At 40.5% G+C, this 12352-nt stretch overlaps 1 protein-coding gene across 8 annotated transcripts in view; it reads right to left on the bottom strand.

Annotated features, from left to right (window-relative positions):
* LOC6042392 (RNA-binding protein Nova-1) overlaps positions 1-12352 on the bottom strand; it is an 80495-nt gene that overhangs the window by 7191 nt on the left and 60952 nt on the right. For 6 of the 8 annotated variants that reach the window (XM_038256245.1, XM_038256224.1, XM_038256222.1 and 3 more), the window contains 3 exons: positions 8093-8296; positions 6723-7363; positions 5899-6412 (listed from right to left, as the gene is read on the bottom strand). In XM_038256245.1, the coding sequence (XP_038112173.1) occupies positions 5899-6412; positions 6723-7363; positions 8093-8296 (1359 nt within the window). Of the gene's footprint in view, positions 1-4225; positions 5024-5898; positions 6413-6722; positions 7364-8092; positions 8297-12352 lie in introns of those variants that run through there. The other 2 variants (XM_038256241.1, XM_038256234.1) reach the window with 2 other exon arrangements.

Raw genomic sequence — 12352 nt, 5'->3', positions numbered from 1 at the left:
ATTTTTATAAGTTGAGAGTCGGAGAACCGAACATCGTCACCCAGACGAGAATTGGGAGGGGAAGCCCATCCTCTCAAAGTTTTACTGAATTTAAATCTACTGAAATTTCAGTAAACGATTAATTAATTTAGATGATTTAGATTATACTTAATTTTTAGTTAACTGACATTTGTCACTTTGACAGATGGCTTACTGAAATTTCAATAAACTTGACAACCAGTTTCAGCAAAAGAAACGTCAAATTATTTTGCGGTAAATTTAGTAATTCAGTTTGACAGATCAATTGCTGAAGATTCAGTAATTGTTGCTGGTGTTTCAGTTATCAAAATTTGATTTCGCTCTCAAATAAAAATGTTTCCAGTACTGTTATATATACATTTATTTCATCAATCTTTCAAACCAAAAAAAAAAGATATTTAGAATCGAGGCAATTGGGTCCAAAAATTATGCTTAAATTTGTGATATTATTGTTCACAACGATAAAGCTTATTTTTCTGAATACAATGACCCTTTGAACGACCGCAAAGGATTTAAAATTGATTTTTAATTCATTTTTTTTTTTTTAAATTAACTTCACGGCCCTTCTTGACAGAAAAGGTCCTACTTGACAGCTCGTTCCAAGGGGACCATAGTTGATCCATCGAAAAAATGTTGTCTTGACAATATTTTTTTTTGCGTTAAAATAAAAAAAAAAGTGATCAGAAATGGTTTTTAATCGTGTTTTTTACCGTTGTACATAAAAATTTACACATGGCTTTAGTACCCAATTGTTATTCACATTTTTGTTACCTATTTTTTTAAAGATTACAATACAAAATTCCAAAAACACAAAACATTTGAAAGAGGATTTCGTGTTTGCCATTTCATTAGGGCACATAACTTTTTTAACCAAGAGTGTGTCCCTTTCACACCTTATGTAAACTGTCATTTGAGTGAAAGGGATACACTATTGTTTACAAAAGTTATGTGCCCTTTTGAAATGTTAGGCTCCATTTTCTCTCTGCAGCATCCAAACAATAAGTCATAAGTGACATTTCATTTTAACAGAAATGCAGTTACTGATTTTCAGCCATTTTTTTCATTGCCGAATTTCAACAAAAGTGATGATTACTGAATCGCAAAAAAGCAACGCAAATCAATCTACTTTAACGACCCTCGGGTCTTTTATGGTCTTGTTGCAAGTTTCTGCTCATTTTTAGGCGTTAGTCACCCAAAACCTCTTTAACGCAAATGGACCACGTTTTACTTCCCCATCCGATAGAAGGCGTGATCAGGCAAATCTCGTCTCGAAAAATGCCACCGGGTTCGTCTGGGATTGATCCCAAGCCTTACCGGGGTGAGAGACTTCGTTGAGACTATTGTTTCACTAAATTAAAACTTTAAAAGGCTGTTTTTTGGAAACCTGCCGTCTGATCAACAATGTCAAAAAAGGAAAATTCGAGAAAATTTTCTAAGCTCTTTGGATTATTTTTTGCAGCGGTGCTTTCCTTTCATAAAATATTGTCAAATCGCATAAAATGAAAAATTCTCAAAAAAATATATATATACCTGCGAATAACTTTATAAAAATGTGCTCTTTTTCAAATAATGTGTAAAGTAATCTTCGATCGCAAATTTCATGCCAGATGTAAACATCCTCTTTTGCATTGCTTTGCTAGATATTCTTTTGGAAATTTTGTTTGACATTGTCTGGATTTTTTTATTGTCCGTTTCTTTCGAAGGCACACGCCACGCGGCATTTCAGAATGTGCCGCAGACACTGTTGCAAACGATTTTCTACACTTTTGATGCAATAAAGAACATTTCCGGCAACAATGCCATGCAATTCGAAGAAGAAGATCAACAAAAACAAAACGCACAGTATGGGATTTGACAGCGCGCATGAGCATGAGCATGAGCATGGTTGACTGCCAATGAGCTGCTACTCCGTTATTGACAGATCAGCTGAAGTTAAACAATGAATCAAAAATGATCAGTGGGAGCTAACCATCCGTTCACTGTTTAACCCCTGAAGACCCCGACTTTATTAGTCAATACCGGCGCCCTCCCAAGAAGCCTGCAGTTCAACAAAAGGGAGGAATGTTAGTCCGATAGCACATAGTTTTTCGCTATATACTTGTTGATACCGCTTGAGACCGTTGAATCCACAGCATCTCCTTTAAGCATCACGTGATTATTTTTTTTTTTTTTGGGTTAGTAGGATAAGGTATTGGCTTTTCGATGCCTCCCGAGCTACGATGCTATGGGGAGGACTTTCATAACAAACCCGTTGGCGAGCCTTCCGAGCAACGATGCTATGGGAAGGTCTTTCTAATTAGCACACCAAAACACTCGCGCACAGGTATTTAAATACTGAATAAATGTAATTTTTCATCACGATTACCCAGACGACATTGATGATATAGGAACGACTTTTTTACAGTCATTTACAGTAATACTTAAACTTATTTTAATGCAACAATTCACACGACGTCGTGCCTCCCGATCAACGATGATGTAGGAAGGACTTGAGCAAGCCAACCAGGATGAAACACGAAATAAAATTCTTTTCTTTTCACACACAATGCCACATAATTGACCGCGCGTCACCACCCAACAAATTGAACTGATTTTCTTCTGCTTGTGGGCAAGCCAACCAGGATGAAACACGAAATAAAATTCTTTTCTTTTCACACACAATGCCACATAATTGACCGCGCGTCACCACCCAACAAATTGAACTCAAAACGCACAGTATGGGATTTGACAGCGCGCATTTGCCGAATGTGCGGCGCGTTGTTTCGAGGCTGAAATGCCGCGTGTCTTTTTCGGGAATACGCGCAATAACCCTCTACAACCCAACCCCGACGGACTTCGATTTAAAAAATCGCCAAAAATCCATTTTTTTTTCAGCAAGTTTTTGATCTTTAAAAAGCTTTGGAAAGAAGAACTCTTAAAATTTTAGAAAATTTATGGGTTGGAAGTTTTACTTGTTTTGTGACTTTGCCAATGTTTAAAAAAAAAAAAAAAAAAATAGGGGTCAACTTTGGCTGTGTTTTTTACTTACATTTACTATAGTTTAAGTAAAAAGAAGTATACAGTAATTTTTCTAGTGTCCCAGACTATGCCTCTACGCATTTTTTTTACAATTTTAATGATGATGATGCCATTTTATAGTAGAAAAGGTGAAAAAGTGACTGTAAAAACATGAAAAAATAGATTGGCAAAATGTAATGCTAGGAGGTGGTAGAATAGGCCAAATACTACCAAAAACAAACATAAACTAAACAAGATAAATGCAATTTATTATACATTTTTTTTGCCTTTTTAAAACTTTTCAGCATAACTTTATTGACTGGGGCAAGGTAGATTTTTTCTCTTAGTAAATCAAAATGAATATATTATTCAAAATGTTAAAATAATTTAAAAAAAGATGCTACTATCACAGACAAACAGACGTAAATCAGAAACCATTTTAGAAACAGTCCGCTGCTAATTTCTCACTAGAGCACGTGTGATTTTTTTTGCGTTTTTGAAAGTTGTGGTTTTTTCATATTTTCGCTGTGATTGTAATATATAGTGTATTATAGATTCCCTCCGTATTAAATATTTCATAATCTACTTAGTTGGGGAACAAATGAATGATGAATGAATGAAATCATAATGAGTATACAAATTCAAACCAAAACCAGGAGTCTCACTTCCTTCTTGAACACAAACAAGTTTAGGGTTTGCCTTATTGATAAATTTCTGTAGTTTTCTTGCGTTATACATTCTAACAGATAAATTTGCATGCATTTGTCCACCACCATAAAAGCGTCTTTTAAACGGAAAAAAATGTTAGTATTCTTATCCTGGTTCCAAAAACAACGCAATGTTTAAGATATGCAGCTTTTTAAGATTTTTTTTTCGTTGTTTCTGTACCATTCGCTGTACGGTTAGTTTTAAGCGTGCAACATTGACATTTACACGAAGCGCAAAGTTAGTACTGTTTAGAAGCCATTCTCCCATGTTTTTCCTCTGTACAGCCAGGATAGCAGGGTTCGTAAATTGTAGAAATAAGTTAGGTATAAATTTAAGATAAAAACAAAGGAAAAAAAGGAAAAAATATATACTTGTATCAACAACAAAAAGCGGCCAGATTCGGTCTCTCTCGATCGTGTCGCATCGCGCGCAATTCGCCCTTCTGAATTGTTTGGGTTGGTTTGGTTTGGGGGTTTTTTTTTTGGTGTGGTGGTGCAGATTTTTGCTTGTTTGGGTTATTTTGTGTCTTCTTCGCCGCCGCCAACAACGAACTTTTCGACTTTTTCTTCTAGCTCGATATTCAATCAAAGTTTTGTCAATGTCCACGTATTTTTGTGTGTGTGAGAGTGGTGTGAAGTTGCTTATCTATTTGTACTATCTCTATTTCGGTCCCTCCCTCTCCGATGTATTGCTATTTCCGTTGCAAGATATTTGATATTTTCTCGCGGTGTATTTTTTAGTGTTTCTTTATTTTTAGTCCTAATTAGCACTAATTAAGAAAGATTAGTGGAATATGGCATCGAGTTTGCTTTTCTTTGTGTAGTTGCGCTTTTTCTAAGCGCTCGAAAAGGAATATTAAAAAGAGGTTTTGGCTTGGCCAAGTGTCATTCTTGGTGGTCTTTTTTCAGTGGAAGAAAAATAAACTTCTTGTGGCATGTCTTCTAGCTATTATCTAGTCTCCTATATAGGTTTGTATATCTATCACGACTGGCAACGTTCCATCACTAGAATTCGTTTCGTAGGTAACTATCGACAAAAACATAAACCGCCCTCAAAATTACAGGGAAAATAGTCAAAATTTTGCAGAAAAAACGATTTGAGCAACATTAAAAATTGTGTTTGTTAAACTCCTAAACAAAAAAAAGACGTTCAGTGTTTGTGTATTCGTTTGTGTATGTGTTATTGTTTTGTTTTAGGTTCTGCCCTTTTCAAAAGTGATGTTCGCCCGTACTATCAAAGGCACCCATCGGAAATGCACACTGTAGAAACGGCGCATAGGCAGAGTGTAGGTAGGGATTACCTGCAAGACAAAACGAAAAAAAAAGAACGGAAAGGATTGTGGGTTGTGGGGATTTGTGGGTGGTGGTGGGTGCAGGTTTGGTGGGTGGTGGGGAAGAGTAGAAAAAAACGAGGTCAGTAACGATAACAAAGAGGGCAGAAAAAAACGGTGAACGAACGGATGGTCAAACGGGAAACGAACCAAGAAGGATAAAAACACTTTTGTTGGGTTTGTCTTTTTTTGCTGCGTTCCAATTGCAACGTAACTGGAAATTGTTTTTCCCACGCTTGTGGGTACTATAAGGTGGGTGTAGGTTAAACTTGTGCACGCTAAAGTTTGATATTTTTTCGCGGGTTAAGAAAAAAAATGGAGGTTTAATGTTCTGTTTCTTGTTTGTTTTCCCATCGAATTTTTTTTTAAATTGATTTTGCAAAACTTTGAGCTGAACTTTTTGTTTGAGCAACTAAGCAACCTTGTTTGGATCGAGTCCCTTTGAGTTTGCTCTCAGCAAATGTGATGATCAATGAGAGAATATCATGCACGCGCGCTGTCGTTGATGGATTGAGAGAGTGATCGCGACTGTTGTTGTTGTTGTCGTTGTGGACGTGGCGAGCGAAATTTGTCGATGAGAGAGGATGACGATCGGAGAGAAAAGAGATTGATTTGAAAGGCGAGAGAGATAGAGAGAGAGCGAGTGGCGTATGGTTGTGTTTGTGTGGGTTATTAAAATGTTATGACACGCGCGTTGTGTATGCTTGGTGGTATTTGTGGTTGTAGTCGTAGAAAAAACAACGTTGTGTTAGTAAACTCATCAAAACAATGAGAAAGAGAGCGAGGGATGGCTTGATGTGATGAGAGCGATTGATTCGCGGTTTGGTGGCGGGAGTTTCACTTACCTAGGATGGCACCGACGATCACTTCGGGGATCTCGACGTTCTTCTCCTTGCTCGTGGTCATCTCGGCCGGCGTGGGGCTCTTGCTGAGCGAACCGAGCGTTTGGGCGGCTGCGGCTGCATTCAGCGCCGTTGCCGACGTCAGTCCGAACGCGTTGTTGTTGATGGACATGGGTGTGGCCGCTTGCGTGCCCGGATGCCGGAACGGGTCGAAGGTAGCGTCGTAGCGTTCGAGCGAGGTTCGTGGCGTGGCCGTACCGGCTCCGTGCAGGTACGAGTCCAGGTTAAGCTGTCCGACGGCGCCGTACACTCCGCTGGCGGCCGTGGCTGCCGCTGCCGCTGCCGACGACTGTTGCAGTTCCGCCTGCTGCAGGCCCAGGAAGCTCAACGGGGTCGTGTGGGTTCCGTTCTGGAGGCCAACGCCGATTCCGAGCACTCCGTACTTGGCCAGCACGGCCAGCGCGGCGTGCACCTCAGTGGTGGCCGTGTCCGAGTAGCCGGACTGTCTCATGGCACCCTGAGGCGAGTAAGGGAACGAGAGAGAGAGAGAAATTGAGGTTAGCTTTTTTCGGTTCTGCGGCAGGGAACAATGACAGCCCAGGTGACGGGAGTCAATTGTGTAGCGGTATAGAAAGAGATGGAAAGAGAGAGAGAGAGAGAGAGAGAAAGTTCCGGAAGGTGAGGGAGACGCAAAAATGGGATTGTCAAAAAGAGAATCTTTTGTTTGTTTTGTTTTTACGGATAGTGACAGAGAGAGGGGTTTTGTTGTAAAAAAACGAAAAAAATATAGAGAGAATATATAAAAAATATCGAAATGAAACTTCTACCTTAATATGTTCAAGCAATTGTGTGGTAACTGTAGGATTAGTTTGTGGTGAAGGTGCACCTAGATTTAATGACAGATTCAGTCCGGTGCCGTTGACCAGAAGACCGGCCGCGGAAGCCCCGGGCATGGCGCCGCCCAGTGCGGAATTTAATGATGCGGTACTGGAGCTGAAAGTGGGATTCTGTGAGGCGGCGAATGGCGAGCCGGTTGGGTTGAAATTGGCCACCGGTCCGTTGATGTCTGCGTATGATACGTTCAAGCATGAGCCGGATGAGGGATCTTCGACGATCTTCGACAGGATCATTTTGCATGCAATCTTATTGTTCTCCTTCTCGCCGATGATCGTTATGCATCGCTCCTGCAGTGTGAGCTCTTTCGGCTTTTGCGAGATCTGAACGTACGAGCCGGAATCTTCCTTGATCTGTTTGATGAAGGCCCCGGCCTTACCGATGATCATACCGGCCGTCGAGTTGGGCACCAGAACCTTGACCTGCTTGTCGCGCTCGGCAGCCTGTTTGGCGTCCGCCTCCGTCAGCGCCTTGGTCATGTCCGGCTTCTCGCGAATCTTATCAATGATAAAATCGAGCACAGTCAATATGCCATCGACTGTGCCACTAATGAGACAGACTCGCTCGGATGTTCCTTGAGGATGAGAAGTAAAATGAGAGAGAAGAAAAAAAGAGATATTCGGTGAGCTGAGAATGTGAAACTTTATACAGATGCTGATAGATAGAGAAAGAAGACAGAGAGAACAATAGAGATAGATCACTTGGGAGAGACAAAGAGAGGGTGGTGGATATGGTGGGATGGAGGACGTTAACGGAGCAGGCCACACACAGACTATCACACAACACGCAACATTTGTACGGTTTTGGGAGAGGAAAGAGAACAATCGCACATGCGATTGAAATACACACAATAACAATGGACGATGGGAAGAAAAAATGAATGCTACAATGAAGATGATACGATTCCGATGGATCTTCCGGAAGTTGCGTGACGCCAGCAACCGCGTTCTTTTGAGCTTGTGGGTAGTAAGAGTAGCTGTAGTAGTTGATGTTGTGGTGATTAGCATTTGAAGAGCTCTGTTTCGCTATTACATTTGTAAGTTAGAACAAAACAGAGATATACAGAGGGAGAGCGGTTTTTGTTGAGTTCGTGGAATGTTTTTGCATTAATAAATGAACATAACATAAGTTAACAAAAATATTTGAAGATAGAAGAGTCTGGGTTGTTTGTGGTATTGGAAGAGAGAGATAGAAAAAGAAGGTTGGGAAGACACCACAGGTTTTGATGCCGTCGGTATTCCAGTTCTGACAGCCAGCTCGCACACATCGCACTATACGGCCAGTGTTGCCAGCAGTGTCTTACCTGGGTAGAAGTCGTGCGCCTTGGACATCTTTACTCGCGCTCCGGCGTCCTTTTGCAGCGAAGCGATCGTCTCGCCACCCTTGCCGATGATGGCACCGGCGGCCACCGACGGGACCAGGGTCTTGAAGTGGTAGTTGTCCCCACCGCCGACGCCAGCCGCACTGCCGCCATTGGTAGTGGTCGTTGTGGTGGTGGTTCCCGTTGCTGGAAGAAAAGTAGAAAAAGCTTCGTCAGTAAAACGTTGCAAAAGTCGTTTTCTCAAATCAGTGTGCAATTTTGATAGCTTTCGTTCCACATCAGTGTGCATAAATGACGTATAACGAACCAGCTGTTGTCCCAATCAACGGAACTCAAAGGAGTTACTGTCGCAGTTACTCAACTCAATAGAAATGACCTCCCCCCGAGTCGTAATAATAGAGTTTTCTACCCGCTGCGGCTCGATGTCTGGCCCAGTCGAGCTGCGCAATTACGTGACATGACTTAAAGTAAATATAAATTTATTGCGACAATCTTGGTCCCAACTATTTGCTTGCGCTTGCGACGCGTATGTGCGCTGCATTGATTGACTTAACTGTGGTTTCACAGGAATTTCGCTTTACCGTGGTTTGGCGATGTCATCACCACGTCACGGTGGTCACCGTTACGTAATTTGCGGAATGTGCGCGACCCCTTTTTGGGGTCGCGCCTAGAACCAGCCCCTTCAGATTGCGATTGCAACTTCCGCTAACTCAGACTGTGCGCGCGTGCTTCCCCAAACAAGGCATGGGCACCAATTTCATAATAACTGTCAGAGCGCTGTCAACAAATATGGCGATGAAAGTGAAACTTCATTTTTTTGCGGATTGCTCTGCGCTGGCGAGCATTATAGTTTTTATTTACTCTTGTTCAACAACAAACAAAGCTCGCGACGCGACGATTATCTCGTGGAAGTGTGTCATGTTGCCTTTGTTGTTGTTGTTTTTGTTGGTGGTAGAGTTGCGGAGTAGGTGGACGGTCATTTTCGGCGATCGGAGTAGACCCTGACATTCAAAAGAGTCGAGCGAGCTGGTCAGTTACGGCCACCACACAGCAGGCTCTTCTTTGTTGGGTGTGGTCAACAAAGATTGACAAAGGTGATTTTTGTGTAGGTTTTGAGGTTAGGTAGCGTGGGTCTAAATTTATGATCTTTGTTTTGAATGGGTTTTATTTGATTAAAATAAAGCTACCGTGTTGACGTTTGTCTGGAACTTTGACATTTCAAGACGCCAAAATAGTGTCTGTTATAAACATGATTTCGTTACAGTTTACACCTGTGCATACGATTCTTGAAAATTACTCTAAACATTTTTAAACATCGCAGAGACAAAAAAAAACATGGTTGCCATCAGCAGCGATAAATAATATTTAAAAAAGGAAACTCATGTAAATTTATTCCACAATATCAAAATATTCCCACGCGTCGTCACGTCTCATACTCCTGCCAGGCTTTTGGCACCTAACTCCCCCCTCGATTCGGTCATGTGCCAAACATCAAACGTTATCGAACCCCGGTGCGATGTTTCGTTCGGGTCGCTTCCTTTTTTTTGCTGGTCCAACCGAGTGGGAACAACAAAAAAAGCTCCCACACCTGTACGGAATTTGAGCGGAAAAAATATTTTAATAAAATTCATTGATCCCTCGTGACAGCAGCACAGGTGGTAACGCTGCTGGCAACACTGCTCGCTCGTTTTGGGTGGGAAAAGGTCCAAAAAATGGGTACTGGAAAAGTTAATTGGATTCTGGCTGGTTAACCGGTGGATAAGCATGGAAATTTTGTCAACATGAAATAAACTCAACAAAGTTGAAATTGGTCTGCAATGTAGGTCACAAACTATTGTAAGAAAAAAACTAAAATTTTACAGTTGACATTTGCACTGAAATGCCAATTTTATCCTACATTGCGCCTCCAGCTATTCACACACGTGAATGAATAAATACTCACGCATCACGCGTGTATTCGCACCTTACGCTCACGGCAACAAAAATAAACTCTGCGGCAAACGTGCGTGCGTGCCACCTCCGCGGCAGGTTTACCTGGTCACCCCCACCCTATGGCTCTTGGGGCCGCGGGGACGATCCACCCGGCTTGAAGAGCAGTTAAAAATATAATTTTGTTTGCTCATTTGTTGGGTTTCTCAAACGTACTCCTTTCAAACCTTCTTTTTGTTGAGACGAATCAAAAAAATCTTTGGAATAAAAATCTTATATTATTTTGTTTTTGAGTGTTTTTTTATTAAAAAAAATTTAATGTTTTTAAGTTTTTGCTTTTCCAAAAACTAGCTAATTCAAGTGTTATCGGATAACTAAACACTAAAATTTAAAAAATGGCTTGTTTACATTTCAAACAATGGAGCACCCAGTCAGTTTTTGACAGTTCCCTCCATAAGAAATACATTGTAAAAAAAGCAACGAAAACGAAACGAAACGAAAGAGTAAACTACTTGAACTGAAAAATGCGATAGAAGTGTGTAAAATGAACTGAACAGTGTGTAATGCTCATTATCAGTGTATAAGCTGTGACTTTGACAGATGCCATTTGTTCGAATTAGCTGAAAACTGACAACAAAAGTCATATGCTTGGATGAAAGCTGTATTTTTCAGTTGCAATCATCAGCAACAAACAAAGAAAAACAATAGAGTTATCTACGTGCGTATGTACTGCGTGTACGTACACGAAAAAGATTGAGGTTAAATTTGTACCGGCCTTTAAAATGAAATGGTACACTAGTGTGCGTACGCGAAACGTCATGAAGCTCTATGCAATCGTTACGTCTCTACACGCTCAATAAATTATGTCAACACAAGCTTATATTAAGGTTGCTGATTCTCGGTATTTCAAGCAAACTCTTCCCACATTTTTGTCCTTTTTGTACCCCTCTCCCCTCTCCGTAGCCACCACCAACCAGTGTCAGATTGTTGGCACCGACCTGATCCGTTGTTTTCGTTTGTACCTTTTTGAACGTGTACTTCTACCCGAAAAGGTAAACCATCCACCCAAACCTAGTAGCGCAGGGACGCGCTCGATGCAAAAATGTTTGTTTTATAAATTAAAACTACAAACAGCATCAGCATAACAAACACATACACGTCGAAAGAGATAGTAGCGCGCTGATTTCGCAGGAAAATTTTGTGGTTCTAGTTGAGAGTGTATGAATGTTGAATCTGGTGTCGATTTGTTTTCAACATTTTAATTGAGTGTGTTTTTTTATTTATATTTTCAGATAACTTCAGCGAACGCTAGTTAAATGATCCGTGTTCGGCTCATAACGGTAAGTAAATTGATTTTTTTCTTTCTCTGAACTTGTTTTTTACACTTAAGAAAACATACAATTGCCTAAGCCCGAGTTACCTTAATTGGGTACTAAAGACCTATGTAAATTTTTATGTACAACGGTAAAAAACACGATTAAAAACCATTTCTGATCACTTTTTGCCTTCCTCACCTCACTGAGGCAAGGCTATAAAATCACTCGAAAAATGAACTTCTTAAAAACACCTCCTAGATATACCTTATCGACTCAGAATCAAATTCTGAACAAATGTCTGTGGGGATGTGTGTAGACAGGACATCAGAACTGGCTGAACCGATTTTGGCCAGATCCGCCTTATTCTGTTCGTTTTGGGGTCCCCTAAGACCCTATTAAATTTTATTCTGCTTAGTAAAGTATTTAAAAAGTTATGCTAAGACAAATATATTTGTGTCTACAAAAAAGGGTGATTTTTTGCATAACCTCAAAAGGCCGGGTCTTTTTGTTTCCGTGCGAGAGTCGCGCCAGATGCGAAACGCGCGGTTGCCACATTGCTTCAAATGAGAGTCTGCATGTCTGTATCAGGTATATATTTTTTTCATAAACTTATTTTCATTATTACTTTGTAAATGTGAGGAAGGCACCACCTACCTAATGGTGGATTAAGAAACGTTTTTTTCATTTTAATGCATTTTTTTTAACAAGACAACATTTTTTCGATGAATCAACTATGGTCCCCTTGGAACGAGCTGTCAAGTAGGAGCTTTTCTGTCAAGAAGGACCAGGAGAGCAGTTCTCCCAGATTTCCCAGTCATTCGATTTCTTTTTGTATTTTTTAATCCGACTGAAACTTTTTTGGTGCCTTCGGTATGCCCAAAGAAGCCATTTTGCATCATCAGTTTGTCCATATAATTTTCGATACAAATTTGGCAGCTGCCTATACAAAAATGATGTATGAAAATTCAAAAATCTGTATCTTTTGAAGGAATTTTTT

The sequence above is a fragment of the Culex quinquefasciatus genome, chromosome 1 (genome assembly GCF_015732765.1).
Source record: "Culex quinquefasciatus strain JHB chromosome 1, VPISU_Cqui_1.0_pri_paternal, whole genome shotgun sequence".
In the NCBI taxonomy this organism is placed as follows: domain Eukaryota; kingdom Metazoa; phylum Arthropoda; class Insecta; order Diptera; family Culicidae; genus Culex; species Culex quinquefasciatus.
Note: the sequence above shows the minus strand (reverse complement) of the source record. Positions and strands in the feature narration are given on the sequence as shown.